General features: G+C 37.3%; 1 protein-coding gene across 1 annotated transcript in view; it reads left to right on the top strand.

The window, feature by feature from the left end:
* Window positions 1–18425, top strand: part of EML5 (echinoderm microtubule associated protein like 5) — a 102717-nt gene that overhangs the window by 40847 nt on the left and 43445 nt on the right. The window contains exons 16-21 of the mRNA XM_014543665.1: window positions 1309–1402; window positions 2327–2427; window positions 5427–5629; window positions 6258–6369; window positions 8136–8263; window positions 12887–13028. Coding sequence (XP_014399151.1) covers window positions 1309–1402; window positions 2327–2427; window positions 5427–5629; window positions 6258–6369; window positions 8136–8263; window positions 12887–13028 — 780 coding nt within the window. The remainder of the gene's footprint in view (window positions 1–1308; window positions 1403–2326; window positions 2428–5426; window positions 5630–6257; window positions 6370–8135; window positions 8264–12886; window positions 13029–18425) is intronic.

Here is an 18425-nt window from a genome sequence, read left to right as displayed (position 1 = left end):
ACCCAGGAGCAGGCCTTGCTGGGTGCTGCCTACAGGCCGCCCTTTCCTGCTCACTGATCGCCATGGGGTCCCGGCTGGGCACGGGGCTTAGGCGGCGCAGGGCTTAGGCAGCACACGGGGGTCCCGGCTGGGGGCGGGGCTGCACACAGGGCCCGGATGGCGGCTCGCACTGTCCCGCCCTGCCTGCAGTATGCAAATTAGCCGCCATCTTTGTTGGTGGCTAATTTGCATATCTCGCTGATTAGACAATGGGAGGCGTGGTGAAGGTACGGTCAGTTACCATCTTTGTCTATTATTAGATAGGACTAGAGGCCCAGTGCACAAAAATTTGTGCATGCGGGGGGGGGGGTCCTCAGCCTGGCCTGCGCTCTCTTGCAGTCCAGGACCCCTCAGGGGATGTCCACCTGCCAGCTTAGGCCTGCTTCCCAGGGGATCAGGCCTCAGCTGGCTCTCACACATCCCTCTGGCAGCCCGGGAGCCTTCAGGGGTTGTTCACCTGCCAGGTTAGGCCCGCTTCCTGGGGGATTGGGCATAAGCTGGCACTCACACATCCCTCTGGCAGCCTGGGAACCCTTGGGGGATGTCCAACTGATGGCTTAGGCCCACTTCTCTGGCCTAAGGCACAGTTAGACATTCTTAGTGCTGCCAAGGAGGTGGGAAGGGCTCCTGCCACTGCCACTACACTCGCAGCCATTAGCCTGGCTTATGGTTGAGCAGAGCTCCTCCGTGGGAGCGCACTGACCACCCAGGGGCAGCTCCTACATTGAGTGTCTGCCCCCTGGTGGTCAGTGTGCGTCATAGCGACCGGTCATTCCAGGTCATTCTGCCATTAGGGTTAATTTGCATATTACCCTTTTATTATATGGAATAGAGTTCTTATGGTGAATTTAGTTGAAGTGAATGTTTTCTTCCTTTCTTCTTAGTTTTTCCTTCTCATTTTTAAAATCTTTTTTTTTCCATTTTTTTTTTAGTTTTTTATTATTTTTTTTTTATTGCTTAAAGTATTACAAAGGGTATTACATATGTGTCCTTTTTTTTTTCCCCTGCCCTTGTCCATTTTTTTAATCTTCTTCCTTTCCCCCATCTCATCCTGGGGGATAAGGTAAATGAAATGAGAGAAAATATCAGCAGATATGCATTGAGAAATAATTCTCCCCTTATAAATTCTGGTTCTTTTTATAGCTGTATGTATACCTAGCATTTAACATTTTTTATAAAAGTTTAAATATGATGCTGTGATTTTTATGTACTGGATGGTTTTTATCTTCTGAATTTAATGGTCAGCGTGTCTCTCTGATTAATTGTCAGCGGATGGGAAACGTTTGGCATCTGTTGGAATAGATGAGAACCACACTGTTGTGCTGTGGGACTGGAAGAAAGGCGAGAAACTTTCAATAGCAAGGTAGGAAAAGGTTGATAGTACAATGCAAAATACTGAAATTACTTTGGGTTTAAAATTTAAAAAATTAAAATAGTTTTGAAATCAAGGAAACGTAACCTTTTTCTATTGCTGCCATCTTTTTCATCATTGAATAAGTAATGCAATCATAGTAAAAAGACTAATGTACATGTAATATGACATTGGAAATAGCTATTATCTAAAATTTCCATTTACAGGTAGAGTGAATTCTGTATAAGCTATTGCATAGCTATTGGAAAGCATGTTAAAATGCTCATATTATATATTTGCGTGAAAGAAGATATATACATACACACATTTCACAGAGGTTATAGATTTTTAAATCTTTTCTGTTATTTTCATTTTCTAAATTTTCTACAATGAGCATGTATTATTTTAATAATAAAAATATTAATTTCTTTGAAGTAGGAAATAGTCAAGTGTCAGATTATCTTTTTTTAACTTTTTGTTCCTCAAAGTGAGACATTAAAGCATTAAGAAAATACAGAAAAATGCTTTCTTTTAGACTATATAGACAATGCCCAAATAAAAGATAGTTTAAGAGCAACTTTGTATTTGGAAAGGCTATATTAAGCTAGAGCAAAGTATTTTTTAAAATAATCTTTAATTCATTCATGCCACAAATAGCATTCCCAATGCATAGTATTATATAGTAGGTATCATGCAAAAGAAGTTCAAATTTTAACTGTTCCTTTCTTTTAAGGTTCTGTTGATTAGAGTTAATAGTAAATTAAAATAATGATGAAATAATTTAGGTACAAATGCATGATTACATAGCCCAAACCTGAGAGTCATGTTGGCCAACCATTTAGTAATGGGGGAATCGAGATAGGGTATGGATTAGGCAGATTATCACAGGAGAGGTTTAGCTTAGAATTCAAACATTTTGGTATTTATTTATTTCAGAGGCAGTAAAGATAAGATTTTTGTCGTAAAGATGAATCCCTACGTGCCTGATAAATTGATTACGGCTGGAATTAAACACATGAAATTTTGGCGTAGAGCAGGTAAGGAAGTGCTTCTTTTTATTTCTTTGAAATTTAGAAGGTTCTTACTTCTATAATGGATCCTGGAACAGAAAAGAGAGTTGAAAAACAGGTGAAATCTGAATGAAGTCTAGAGTTCAGTTAATGGCAATACAGCAAACATGTTGGTTTCTTAGTTTTTGATAAGTAGTCTATTGGAATGTAAGATGTTAACATTTGGGGAAACAATAAGTATTGTATATGAAATCACCATGTTATCTTTGCATCTTTTATGAAAATATAAGATTATTCAAAATAAAAAGTTAATTTTTAAAAAAGTGATTCAGAGTTGCCTTGATACATTTTAAACAAATATAAGATTTATTTTATCATCATTTATTGGCTGCATTGATGTAGTATTCATATTTGCAAAAGGATGCAACTTATGAAATTAACCAAGTGATGTCTGAAGTCCTTTTTTGTTAAAGATATTTTTTAAAAATTCTTTATATGCTATGAAATGACATAGAAATGGACTTTATTACTTTAGTTATTTGTACCTGGAAATCAGTAACTGTGGAATTCACATTTTAAAATGAAAATGTCTCTTTTCCACATAGATTAGTATACTTTCAAATTCTAGCAATTTGACATCAAAGTCTCAGTACTCTTAAGCCTTTCAGATAAAATATGTAAATATAGGAAGAAGTGAAACATATATTAGGAAAGAAAAGGCTTTGTGAAGACATTTTCCAAGTTCAAGTAACTTTCAAATTGTAAACCACATAGAACACAAATCAGTTTTCAGGGATTTAATACTTCACAAAGTCATCTGATCATAGTGAATACACATTTACAAAGTAAAAGAAGTATTTTCATATTTGTAATTTTCATTCCTATTCATTTAAACAAAACTTTTAATTTGGGTGTCTTCGTTACTTGGAATTGCAATTACCAAGCACATAATGCTTATTATTTCTATCGAAAAGAGCTATAACTATTTTTGAAATAAGAGATTTAAAGAAAGTAAATAGCCTTAAAATGAAAAGATGTACAATTGAATAACTTCTTTCCTTAAGTTTGAGAAGACATATAGTAGACCTGAAACTGAATCATAAATGGATAAATGATAAGACTTTGGTGTGCTTTTCAGCCATCCTCACTTTTGGGGTTCTGATTCACAGAGTGTACTAGCCAAGTGGGAAATGATCACTTATTAGTCTAAGTGCTGCCTAACCCTCTAAATCAGTGGTTCTCAACCTTCCTAATGCTGCGACCCTTTAATACAGTTCCTCATGTTGTGGTGACCCCCAACCATAAAATTATTTTCGTTGCTACTTCATAACTGTAATTTTGCTACTGTTATGAATCGTAATGTAAATATCTGATATGTAGGATGTATTTTCATTGTTACAAATTGAACATAATTAAAGCATAGTGATTAATCACAAAAACAATATGTAATTATATATGTGTTTTCCGATGGTCTTAGGCGACCCCTGTGAAAGGGTCGTTCTACCCCCAAAGGGGTCGCGACCCACTGGTTGAGAACTCCTGCTCTAAATGCATAGCTTTATGTAAATTAAGTTAAAGATTACTTAAGCCTGAGGCTAAGGGGAGATTCTTACCTCCTATTCTGTATGTAGGCTTTGAGGATTCAAAGTTATGAATTATTAATCTCTCCTCTAAGGAATTTGAACTCTCCTCCATGGCTGGTGGGGGCAAGGAGCCACTGAAAGTTTTTCTAGTGCAACAGTGACATGACCTTGTTATACTGTGTGTGTCAGAAAACCGAACTAATGGTTGTCTAAACCAGGGGTAGCAAACTCTTTCTCTAAATGTCCAGAAAGTAACTATTTTAGACTTTCCAGGCCCAAGATCAAGCATATTGCATTGGTATTTATAGAACAAGAGAGAGAACTCCTGCCCTTGCCTTATCAGTTTGCACCCAGTGGCCTTTAACTGGAGACATTGTCTCCAAGATCAGCCTGCGATGGTGAAGGGGACTGGCAGGTTGGGGTGGGGACCATGTCAGCCTCCCTCTGTCTCAGTGACACATAGATCCTCCCGGAGAGGCCTGCCTTCTCAACGTGGGCAGCTGGCCAGCGGCAAGGCAGCTCCTAGACTGTGATTCCACTGTTAGGGGCCCAGCAGTTGCCATTAGCAAAGTCCTGTAGATGGTGACCAGCTCAAGCCCTGGGAGCTGCTATCTGGCAGCCAAAAGTCAGAGAGCAGAGAAGGAAACAGGCGTGGCCTCTGCAGCTCTCGGTGCAAAGCTGCTCCACTGGGAACCCTACAAAAGCAGGTGGTGGCAGGATGTGGCTCGGAGCCCAGAGTTTGCCACCCTGCTCTAGATGCATGGTCTACGCTCTAGTGAAGGCCAGCCCTCCCATGGGCACTAGATTCCTTCTCCTCTCACTTACTCAAGGACATCACTGCAAGCTCTTCGCCCCTTTCTCTCCCACATCATCCGTTTTTCCTCTACTGTCTTTCCTTTCAGCATTTAAGGCAGTGTTACTTCTCCCTCTTAAATAAGTAACTCAACAAAAACCTTTCAACTCTCCCCTCCTGTTATTAATCAATTTCTCTTCTTACCTATGTACTAAAACACCTCTGAACTATAGCTTATCCTTTCAATTGGAGATTTATGTCCAAGGTTGTGGTGTGGGTTTGATCCTCAGTCGAGGTGCATATGGGAAGCAACTGATGGATGTTTCTCTCACATCGATGTTTCTCTCTCTCTCTCCATCCATCCTTCCCTTCCTCTCTCTCAAAATCAAATATATCCTTGGGTGAGGGCTAAAAAAAAAAAAAAGGCTATGGCCGGAAGGCAACCCTAACTAACTCTAACTAACCCTAACTAAGTATGTCTGCCTCAGCCAGACAAGGTGTTGCTCAAGGCACTCATTGAGAAAACGTCTTTTTCTTTTTAACTCTTCTTTTTGTTACATGTCTTTCTATGTAAACAACAACAGAAGGAATTTTACTGTCTTATGTTATATATTTGAAAGTGGTACTTTCATCATATTTTTGTGACCCAGGGGGAGGATTGGTTGGCAGAAAAGGCTACATAGGCACACTGGGGAAGAATGAAACAATGATGTGTGCGGTGTATGGATGGACGGAAGAGATGGCTTTTTCTGGAACGTCCACAGGAGATGTGTGCATCTGGAGAGACATCTTTCTTGTAAAAACAGTTAAAGCACATGATGGGCCCGTGTTCAGTATGCATGCATTGGAAAAGGTAAGTCATCTAAAGATATCTTAAGTTCAACAGAATTTGATCCTGCAGTGTAGAGCATTTTAACAGGTAAAGGGACAGTGGCATTCAGCTTAGTTGAGCCACTCAGTAATAATCTGTGAGCGAGTCTACCTGACTTTGTTTTATTCCTCTTTCAAATGCCTGAACCCAGAGTGAAATAGGTCTGCTATTTTTAAAAAAAGTCTAAGTTAATATGTATTAATCACTTACTATGGGTCAAAAATTGTTTAAGTGCGTTATATATTATCACCATGCCCTTATAAGGTAGCTCCTGGTACTAACCTTTCTTTTTAAAGGATAGGATTATGAAGCCTCCAGGAGAATAGATGTGACCTGCTGAAAGTAGTAGCGCTACCTTATGGTTCCAGCTTACAAACTGTGCTTTTAAAGTCCTGTCCTAAAAGTTGCATGTATCGTGTCACTAAAAATTTTTGCAGGCTCCATATTGAAGTTTAAAAACATGCAGTGGATTCTTATACTAATTTCCATTTATTACAACCAGTAACTTTTACCTATAAATGTTCTTTCCTCTAGAATTTTTCAATACAAAGAGGCTTATTGTTTTTGAAATACTTGGATTTTTATTAACTTGACACCTTTACTTTTGTAGGGATTTGTTACTGGAGGAAAAGATGGTGTAGTCGCTCTTTGGGATGACTCCTTTGAGAGATGTCTCAAGACCTATGCTATAAAAAGAGCTGCTTTGGCCCCAGGATCTAAAGGTGATTTGAGATTTAATTTACTTTGTAGAAAAAAAGAGTAATGGCTCATTAACACCTGTGGTCACTGAGGTAGAGCACATGCAATAAATTGTTCCTTTGTTACTAGACAGGCATCAGAGCTAAATGGGAGAAGCCACTTAACTGAATGCTAGAATCACTGTTGTCCTTTTCAAACTGTTATCTGTGACATACGTGGTAAAACGTTAACCAAAAACAAGATTATTAGTGTTAATTTTTAACATTTTTAATTTTCCAAAGAAAATTGCCACCTGAACATCACATTTACCACCAATCAGGAGTTTGTTTGGTTTTCTCTCGGTGTTTTAGTGACCCTGCCTGTCCAGCCTTGCAGGCCCTCCTCTGCTTCACCCTTTCTCTCAGCACATTCAGCCACCGTATCACACTCTCTGACCTCCAGGCCTTTCTATATGCTAGTGCAGTTGTCCCCCCTTAGCCATAGTCTTACAGTTGCAGTTACCTGTGGTGAACATTGGTCTCAAAATATTAAATGGGAAATTTCAGAAATGAACAATTCGTAAGTGTTAGATTGGTGCTGTTCTGAGTAGCGTGATGACATCTCGTGCTCTTCTGCTCAGTGCTGCCTGGGATATGGATCTTTCCTCTGTCCAGAGTCGCCATGCTGTATATGCTCTCCACCCTTGAGTCACTTAACCACCTCGGCTATTAGATCCACTGTTGTAGAATCCGTTTTTGTGTTCAAGGAACCTTTATTTTACTTAATAATGGCCCCAAAGCACAAAAGTAGTAATGGGGCAACTCAGGCATGCCAAAAAGAAGCCATAAAAATGCTTCTTTTAAGTAAAAAGGCAAAAATTACTAATTGATAAGGCATTTTATCATCTCACATCATCACAAGAAGAAGGGTGAGTACAGTATAATACGATATTTAGAGAGAGACCACATTCACATAACTTTTATTATAGTGTATTGTTATAATTGTTCTATTTTATTATTGGCTATTGTTGCTAATCTCTTACTATGCCTAATTTATAAATTAAACTTTATCGTAAATATGTATGTATAGGAAGAAACATAGGGTTTGCTACTATCCGCAGTTTCAGACATCCACTGGGGGTCTTGGAACATATCCCCTGTGGGGGGGGGGCTAGATTTTGCCCTTCTCCCTTTTGCTCCCTCCAGTTACATGGCCGAATATTCATTTTTCAAATCTCAAACATTATTTCTTCTAGGATGATACCTTTCCTTCCCATTCTCCTTCCAAAAAAGGTGTTATTCCCTTACTGTATGCTCCTTTCTCAATATGCTTCTCATACAGACAGGGTCTGCTTTTCTCATTATATGCCCTGTGAGGGCAGGAGCTGGCTCTATCATGTTTACCCAGGTATTTCTGAAGCCTGCCTTAGGACACAGTAGACACAAATGGATTCATCTGAAATTGAGTTGAATTAAAATTACTAACCAGAATATTATACATGCTCTTAGAGGGTCAGAAAGTGGATACGGAGGTACAGATATAAAGGGAAAAGAAACCGTTATCAGAATGATAGTAGGGGATCTGGGATTATATAGAATCATACATTTGTAGTATATAGGTGGTATTTGCATTTGAGATTAGTAAATTGAATGGGGAAAATGCAATGCATTTATTAGAATACTTAAAATATAGGAGAAAGCAACCTTGTAATGTGATTTTCATTGTCAGAATAGCATCATTGGCAATACAGTATATAGCCTTGTACTATTCTAATTGATACCTAGAGGAACATTTACATTTAACGTTTCAGGTCTTCTCTTGGAAGATAACCCATCTATACGTGCCATATCGTTAGGACATGGTCATATTTTAGTTGGCACAAAGAATGGTGAAATACTAGAAGTGGATAAAAGTGGCCCAATAACACTTCTGGTTCAGGTAATTTCCCAAATGTTAATATGCTTTTTATCCCTTAATATACAGTTGATAAATACCTAAGAGCCTAAGTTGATAGTGGTGAAAATGATGTTAAATTAATTTGAGAAATATTTGTTAATGTTACTATATATCAAAAAATTTACATTTAATTATAGCTAAATGCATAGCTTCAGTAAATAAATGTGCATGATATCATGGGGATAATAGCCAATATTTTAAGTAATTTGTTATTGTAAAACAAACCAATGGAAAGAAAAAACAGTTTAGTTAATTTAACCCAGTGCATTTATTTCATGTTTAATTTTATTTCTTTGAGGTATATTTGTTGAACCTATGGCCATTGTTTTTCTGTGAAACTTCAGTTCACTTCATTCTTTCTCAAGTTTCTAACTTAGAAAACTTAAAAATGAATGTATGCTAAAAATGTACTGCTGAAAACATCAGTGAAAATGAAGGGTGGGGCTGAAGTAGGTTTACCGTAGTTTGTATGGAAAATTTCATAATAAATAATAATACAAGAATAAACTTTTGTGTATTCACAACTATAAGCCTACTTTTGCCCCACCCTGTATGTCAATAATAAAACAAAAAATCTAGAAATATATGCCTGGTGGTTTGGCTCAGTGGTTGAACAACAACCCAGGCACCAGGAGGTGGAGTTCAATTCCCCATCAGAGCACATGCCCAGGTTGCGGGCTCCATCCCCAGTAGGGGGCGTATAGGAGGCAGCTGATTGATTATTTTCTCTCATCATTGATGTATCTATCTCTCTCCCTTCCTCTCTCTGAAATTAATAAAAACCTTTTTTAAAATTCAGAAATATAAAAATGTGTGTGGTAGAAATGTAAAATGAAACAGCAGGGAATGCTGTACTAATTTTTCACATGTACATTTTCAATATGTATTGTTTTTTTGAAAAGTAGGGAGGGAAATAAATTGACAGCGTAAAATACACTAAGTGAGGTAGGCTCTACCCCAGCGATTTTCAACCTTTTTCATCTCATGGCACACATAAACTAATTACTAAAATTCTTTGGCACACCAAGAAATATATTTTTTGCCAATCTGACAAAAAAAATAAGTATAGTTTTGTTTCATTTACACAGGAAAACTATTGTGTTGGCTGTTGTCATTTTTTTTTATTTGACAATCCAAGGGAAAAGAGTCAGTGAGACTGACTAAATGGTCAGGTATTGCATGTTCTAAAAAATCCTTGCTGCGCACCAATTGAAAATCGCTGATTTACCCTAATGAAAAATTGCCCTCATGCAACTCTATATAGTAACACCAATTTTGGGTTTGCCTTTTACCCTTAAAAATAATTATGTCCTTTCTTAATACAGACTTTTTTTTCTCTAACCTTCACTTCACTCCTGTTAAGATACCAAAGAAGACACATAGATGAGAATATTGCACATACTTCAATGTTAATATACTATCCTGATGTACCAAGGAGAATTTATAAGCAAATAACATATTTTATATTAAATTAACTGTCAAACTTTCATGTCTTATACTTTAATTTTAGTCACATCATATTCCATTGAAGTAAAGAGATGATGGCATCATGGTGTTTAACATGTTTATGATTTCTTGGAAAATAATAACATAAGTACACTTCTACAGATAAATCCATAGATGGAACTACTAAAACACATACCCACACATAATTTCATAATTATAAAATGACACCCTAATATTTTTATATTTATTATAGAGTTTAAGGTTTCAAATATACTCTTAGGCATTAGGAACAAGATAAGGATACCAGTTCTCACCATTATTGTCCAACTCTGTATTGGGTTTTAGCAAGTTTAGTAAAACAAAACAAAATTAAAAAAAGGTATGTTAGAAACAATACTGTCAATATTTGAAGAAATTATAACCCTATACATTGACTATTCAAGAGAATAAACTGAAAATTTAGTAGAACTTATTAAGAACTTATGTGCAAAATCAACACATAAAAATCAATATAGTATTTCTATATATTAGCAATAACCAGTTAGAAAATATGAAACAAAAAGGGTACTCATAAAGAAAACTATACAAATAATCAGGAAAAAAATACCGATAAAAATATGCAAGGCCTGTATTAAGAAAAGTATACAGTTTTACTAAAGACATAAAAGAACTGAGTAAATTATAAATTCAGTATGATCATAATCTAAATCCTAATGAAATTTTTTTACAGATTCTGAGACTAAAAAATATTTTAAAGTGGTCAAGAAATTTTTGAGAAACTCTTCATGCTAGAAATAAATATAAAACTGTAGTAATTAAAAGTGTAGCAATGTATGTATACAATAGGAGAATTCGTATGTATATACCAAAAAGTATGGACAGCAATATTAGTAGCAGCAGAATCCTGTAGATCAGTGTGGGAAGTGTGCCTGTTAACATTATCAAGTACTGTAATCCATGAACATGGGATCTCTCCATTTACTTAGATCTTTAACTTTTTCAACAGTGTTTTATAATTTTCAGTGTACAAGTCCCATATTTATTTTATTAAAGTGACTTATTTATTCTAATAGTTTTTTAGTGGATTTTTTTAGGATTTTCGGTACACAAGATTGTGTCATCTGCAAATAGAGATCGTTTTACTTCCCCCTTTTTAATTTGGATGCCTATTTCTTTTTCTTGCCTAATTAGTGACCGGACTCTCTGCAAATGTTGAATAGAAGTAGTGAGAGCAGACATCCTTGTCGTGTTCCTAATTTTAGGGAGGACGCCTCCAATCTCACACCATTAACTCCAGTGTTAACTATGGATTTTTCGGAGATGCCCCTTGTCAGATTGAGGAATTATTCTTTTCTTCCAAGTTTGTCTCATGTTTTTCTCCAAAGTAGTTGTCAAATGCTTTTTCTCTATCGAAATTATCATGTGGTTTTGATTTTTTATTTTATTGATAATGATGTATTACGTTAATTGGTTTTCAGATTTTAAACCAACGTTGCATTCCTGGTATGAATTCCATTTGGTTGTGGTGTATCATTCTATAATGAAATTAGTTTGCCAGTAGTTCATACGGGATATTGGCCTGTAGTTCTCTTGTGGTGTCTATCTGGTATTGGTATTAGGGTAATATTGGCTTCATACAATGATTGGGGGAGTGTTCTTTCCTCTGGAGGCCTCTTTTCCTGAACACTACCAGCCGTTAAGGCTCTATTGTCTTCAACATTTCCCTGGAACATAAATTGCCCCACAGACTAAACCAATTAAATTCAGGCTTCTTAAAAGGAACAGTTCCCTAGGTTAGTGTGGGATTTTTTTTGTTGTTGTTTATTTTTTTACTTTTTAAGCAGTCTCCTCTCAGCTATCCCTGAGTTTTCGCTGCTTCTCTTGGATAAGCTAGCTGACTTTTGGTTTAGTCTGTATGTCCCTGGAGTCTATCAGTTACATTTCATCACCACCTGTTGCCTCCATAGTTTTTGAGACCACCTCTAGGCCAGAACTTTTCCACATTAGCAGTAAATAACATCAAGTCCTTTGAGAAGAGATTAAAAGCTCTTTTATGGCTTTCTTCTCACCCCAGTCAAAACCTCTATCCAAGGCTCTGGAGTTGAGGGCGAGGACAATGGAGTGCTCTTTCCTTTAGAAGCTGAGTGCTTGGTGTGTGTGTTGGGGGCGGGGGGGGGCGGTTGGGGAGAGCAGTACCTTCAGGTCTTACTGGTTGACACTGAGGTCTCAGTATGCTCAGGGGAACTGCAGCCGGGGTTGGGCAACATTTCAGAGTGAGGATCTGGAGTTGAGGGCGAGGACAATGGAGTGCTCTTTCCTTTAGAAGCTGAGTGCTTGGTGTGTGTGTTGGGGGCGGGGGGGGGCGGTTGGGGAGAGCAGTACCTTCAGGTCTTACTGGTTGACACTGATGTCTCAGTATGCTCAGGGGCACTGCAGCCGGGGTAGGGCAACATTTCAGAGTGAGGGTGGGCAGAAGGGGGGAGACCCCACCTCTGAGCAGCACCTGCATCGGTAGCAGATACTGGGGGCAGGGTGAGAAATGCTGGCACCTGCCCCTTCTGGGAAGATACCCTCTAACTAATAACTGGTGAATAGGAGGGGGAGTGTCCTTGGTTTCCTCGTCTGTTGTGGAGCTTCCACATCAGTGAGTTAGGAAGAGGGAGAAGAGGATGGGTCTCAGTTCCAATACTGCAGACGCTCACTGTTCATTTCAATTTTCTGAGTAAATGTTGCTTCACTTGTTGCTTTTCCTTGGAACCATATCCAGAGACTTGAAATGTGTGGTGTATTTTTATTATTATTTTCACCACATTTACTGGTGAGGAGGTCTGTGGAACTCCTTACTCTGTCATGCAGGCTGTTCCCCCTACGTGGCCTTTATTAACATTCGAGGGCAGCCAATTTCTACTTTCTTCCTCCAGTGAATGTTTTAGGATTTTAAGCTACTTTTCACAGTAGCTTGATTGTATTGTAATTGTGGAGATAAAGTTGATAAAGGTGTTTTATAGTGTGTTCCGAAGATAAAGAGAAAAGTTTTAGTAGACTTACTCATTATTCATTGTTCTATCATTATCACATATTATCAAAAGTTGTCTTTAGTTGTTTTCTAAATCCACATAGCTTTAGGTTAAATTTATCTTAACTATGTTTTCTATATAGGGACACATGGAAGGAGAAGTGTGGGGTTTGGCCACACACCCTTATCTGCCCATCTGTGCTACTGTAAGTGATGACAAAACCTTGAGAATATGGGATCTCTCTCCTAGTCACTGTATGCTGGCTGTCCGGAAACTGAAAAAGGGTAAGAGGCTCTCAGACTTGAACATAGAATAAGTTGTCACAATTTTTTATAGCCCTCACAAATGTAAGAAAGCAATGGTCAGTATATTATAAAAGACTAAATATCCATTCTATGTCCACGTGATCATGATGCTATATAAACAAAATTAATTATACCCAGTCTTTGCTTTATGGGACCTCCTGTGCTTATGCCTATCCTGAGCCAGTTTTCAGCTGGTTTGTGTTGGAAGAAAGAATATAGGACGAAACAGAAGCTAAGCTTTCTACCCTTTATGACTGTGGAGTATGTGTAATTCAGAATTAAAAACTAAGAAAGAACGCCTTAACTTAAAAAGGTGTAGCAGAGGGGGGAAATGGGACATATCTGTAATACTATCAACAATAAAAAATATATTTAAAAAAAAAAGGAGTAGCAGAGTTGATGGGAGGATATTTTAGGGTGAAACAGAACTGAGTACATTTGTAGGAGGTAAATGAGGCTGGCCTATCAGGGGGTAGAGAGGCAGAGGGTTCAGTTGATGGAGCAATGGTGTTTCTATGAGGGCCGATGAGGATCTACAGAGCGCTTCAGATTTTTTAGTAAAGTGGTAGGGAATGTTATTTTATAGTATGAGGATAATTATAGGCGGAACACTGGTTGAAAAAGTTAGAAATTGTGAGCAATGTGATAGAATCAGTAGATGAAGGGCAGGATCTGTCTGTACTAAGGGCCTGCTGAAGTTATGTAACATGTAACATGAATTTGTAATTCAGTCGTTAATAAATTTACTTTTACTTCCTTCTACTAACTTAAAAGTTACAGAGTCTATCCTCTTCTTCTAGGGTTACTGTTAAATATTTAACATGTATCCTTAACAAAATCTGAAGCTAATCACAATCTCCAGAACACTTGAACTCCAGCCACTGTACTTCCTTTTTTTAAAGTTATTGATGTGCAGCCTTTTCATTCTTTGGTGGTTTGTTTGTTGGCAAGAATTAGAGAGAATTACCAAATATTTCAGTGGTTCTGTACCACTGAATTATAAATGTGAAAGTTAAAACGGATTCCAAAACCACAGTCACACTTCTGTGTACACAGAAAAACCATGTTACCAAATATTCTTTTCTTCACAGGGCCCTAGGAAGTCCTGATTAGTCAAATTTGGACCATACTTGGTTTTAACACCCATCAGATTTTCTTTCTTTTTTTTGAATGAAATATAATTGACATATAACATTGCGTTAGTTTTGGATATACAGTGATTTGGTATTTGTATATAATGTAAAATGATCACAATAAATTTAGTTAACATATACATCACCATACAGAGTTACAAAAATTTGTTTATTGTGCTGAGATCGTTAAGGTCTGTTATCTCAGTAATTTTCAATTATGGAATACAGTGTTATTAGCTGTACATTACACCCCCATGGCTTATTTTATAACTGGAAGTTTGTACCTTTTGACTTCCTTCACCCATTTTGCCCACCCCCAAGTTCTCTGTATCTATGAGCTTTGGGTTTGTTGTTTGTTTTAGATTTCACATGTAAGGGAGATCGTATGGTATTTGGATTTCTCTTCTCACTTACTTTAGTATTAGCAGCACAATGCCTTCAAGGTTCATCCATGTTGTTGTAAATGGCAAGATTTCACTCTTTGTGATGGCTATTTAAATAATAGCTCATTGTGTGTGTGTGTGTGTGTGTGTGTGTGTGTGTGTGAGAGAGAGAGAGAGAGAGAGAGAGAGAGAGAGAGAAGGAGAGAGAAATACATTTTCTTTATCCATTCACCCATCAGTGAACCCTTTGGTGGTTTTCATATTTTGACTATTGTAAATAATGCTGCAGTGAATAGAGGAGTACATACATATTTTTAAGTTAGTGTTTTTGCTTTTTCAGGTAAATACTCAGGAGAAGAATTGCCTCATTATATGGTAGTTTTACTTTTTATTTTTTTTAGAATTTCTGGGTTTTTTAATCCACTTCAATTGGATATTATTGTTTTATGCAGTCAGAGTTTACTTAGGTTATCTATGCTTATACATTTCTTTGTTCACCTTTTCTTCTTATATCTCAGACTTTTTTCTTGTATCAGTTTCTTTCTTCCTAAAATACAGTCTTAGAGTTCTTCAATAAAGATTTGTTGGAAATTCCTTCAGCTTCCTTTGTCCAAACCAGTGGCATAGTAAGAACAGACTGGTGGGAGTGGTCCATTCTGGCAGCTGAATTATTTTATAACTGACATCACAATTTTTAAAAAGCAAACTCTTTTTATTCAGTTTTATTATTGTTGTTTTAAATTCTCAGTAGGCAATGCATTGCCACTCAGGGTGGACTATTGCCACCACCCTGCCCTTAGTACTCTACAGTCTGAACATGTTTTGATTTTTTACTTTCATTCTTTTTTTTTTTAAAATATATTTTATTGATTTTTTACAGAGAGGAAGAGAGAGGGATAGAGAGTCAGAAACATCGATGAGAGAGAAACATCGACCAGCTGCCTCCTGCACATCTCCTACTGGGGGTGTGCCCGCAACCAACGTACATGCCCTTGACCGGAATCGAACCCGGGACCTCTCAGTCCGCAGGCCGACGCTCTATCCACTGAGCCAAACCGGTTTCGGCTACTTTCATTCTTAAATGTTAATTTAACTGCTTCTGGAGTTCTTAGTTGAGAGTTATAATCCCTCTGGTTTCTACTATCTCTTTTACTTTGTTGTATAGTTCTGTAATTTAATAAAATCATGAATGTATGCATTTTATTTTAATGTATTCTGTTTAGGATTTGGCATGCTTCCTAACTCTATGGATTTATGTCTTGTATAAGTCCTGAAGAATTGTCTGCCAAAAGTACTGGCTCCTTTTAGGACTGGATCTTTATATTAGACTAGAGGCCCAGTGCACGAAATTTGTGCACTGGTAGGCTCCCTAGAGGCTGCCAGCTGCTGGCCCAGGACTCTCTCCCTTCCCCCAGCCAGCCCCACCCCCTGCTGGAACTCCTGGACGAACTCCCAGTCGAGGGGACAATTTGCATACTATGCTTTTATTATATAAGATTGCAGAGGAGAGTCATGATTCTGTATTTTTGTTTTTACATGTTCTTCTCTAACCACTTTTTAAAAATGTTATCATTGATTCAAGAGGAAGTCAGGTGGATTTTTATAACTGCAAAGGGATATGTATGGTTTTATACTGGTTGAGTTAATTATAACAAAATTACTGAAGTTATAGTGGTTTAAATATTATAAAACACAGTTATTGCTTTCAAACATTCAGTAAGCAAATGCAATTTTCTTTTGTAAATGAATATATAGACTTATGGTCCTGAGGCTTAACATTTTATTTTAAAAGTCATTATAGTTAATGTAGACCATCTTATGAGAATTTTGCCAAAAAAATAATTCAATTTTATAGTAACTAGTTATAGAATAACCAGAAGTTTGAATATGCAGCATGAATAATGTCCATATTCTTGATGTCTGTTAATACTTTCTGAATATTTTCTAGCCTTTTATACGTATATGAGTAATGGTGTATTGGAAAGTTCCTGTTAGAAATTTTTATCCCCTGGCTTCAGCTGTTAATTATAATCAAACCTGAATTTTTAATAGACTTTTTATTTTTTACTTCTACACTATTATTTTATGTCTTGGCTAATTTTGTATTTTCTTTCTGTCTCTCTGTGTAGTGTTCTGGAAATTTTCTTAAGATATTTATTCTAGCTCTGACATTTTTTTTTTATAGCACCGTCTGTTTTACCTACCCATTCTGTATTTAATTTTGATAATTCTCATTTTTAGGACTTCTGTGTGTTTTCATATTTGCCTTAGATTTTTTATATTATTCCTTACTTATATTTTATATTTTCTCCTTTATGCCTTTAATCTTATCTAATCAGATAAAGAATCTAAAATGTAGTTATTTGCCCAGCCAGTGTTGTTCAGTGCTTGAGTGTCAACCCATGAACCTGGAGGTCACTGTTCAATTCTAAGTCAGGACACATGCCCAGGTTTCGGGCTCGATCCCCACTCGGTGGCCTGCAGGAGGCAGCCTATCAATGATTCTCTCTCCCTCTCCTTTCCTCTCTCTGAAGTCAATAAAAACATATATTTTTTAAAAATGTAATTATCTGACAGCCTTGCAGATCTGACCACGCTGTGTTTTTCTTTCTGCTGTTTTGAGATTATTTTCCTGCTGACTCCATCCTGGCAGTCCATTTTCTTGTGTGCTTGAAAATTTGGATTTTAAGTTCATGTTTGGTTGCTTTCTTTACCAGTGGGAATCCTCTGAGGTCTGAATTGAAGGTGTGTTCTTCTGGAGATTTTGCATTTTCTTCTGCCACGTGCCTGGGGTGCTACCATCCAGAACTACTAACAATTAATTTCTTTGACTGGGATTGCTTAGAACATGTCAATATTATAGCTTCAAATCTATGATCTACACAAGCCACCCCTGTTTGTGAATTCTCAAGTATGATTTTTCACCTCCTCTAGCACCCAAGCCAGGGTAGACACATCTATGACTTTCTTTTCTGCCAGGCACATTTTTTTAAAGTCTATTCTTCCCTTGAGATGCATTGTATTTCTGGAGCAAAATGACAATACAGGTATTTGGAGGATATTTTTTGACACACACACACACAAATTATGTAATTAAATATTTGTATTTTATTTCTTAAGGTATTTACAAATCAAAAGAAAAGTTATGAAAGTAAAAATCAGTGAAACTAAATAGTATATTTGAATACAGAATTTGTAAACATAAGTAATCGAGTTAACCCAGTTCTAAATTTTCTCTTTCATCTTCATATAACATGATCTCTTCTGTGATAGCTTTGAGGACATTTTTTTAATAACTTTTTTTTTTCATGGGAACTACAGTATGTAGTTCTTCTGTTGATAGCAAGCTATGTTTGTTTCAAAGAAAGCATTTCCAATCCTCTTTGTCTTTAGATTTGTGATTTATGGAAGGAAATTCTAATTCATTGTTATTATGTCTAATATGGGTTGAATTGTGTTCCCCCAAAAGATATGTGGGAGTCCCCACCCCCAGTGCCTGTGAATGTGACCTTATGTGGAAATAGAGTCTTTGCAGATATAGTCAGGGTAAGATGAGGTGACACTGGAGCAGATGGGCTCTAAATCCAGTGACTGTGTCCTTGTAAGAGGGCTACGTGAAGACACAGGGACACAGACACACAGGAGAATGCCATGCAGTGACAGGCAGAAATGGAGGTGTGAGGCATCTCTAAGCCAAGGGCAGCAGTGGTTGTCGGCAACCTCCAGAAGCAAGGAAGAGGCAAGAAAGGGTCTTTCCTAGAGCTTTCCGAGGGGGCGTGGCCCTGCCAGCACCTTGACTGGGGTGTTCTAGCCTCCAGAACTTCGAGAGAATAGACTTGTGTTGTCCTAACCCCCCCCCC

Source organism: Myotis brandtii, unplaced genomic scaffold (assembly GCF_000412655.1).
Source record: "Myotis brandtii unplaced genomic scaffold, ASM41265v1 scaffold332, whole genome shotgun sequence".
Lineage (NCBI taxonomy): Eukaryota > Metazoa > Chordata > Mammalia > Chiroptera > Vespertilionidae > Myotis > Myotis brandtii.
The sequence above is the reverse complement of the archived record's forward strand: the minus strand, read 5'-3'. Positions and strand labels throughout refer to the sequence as shown.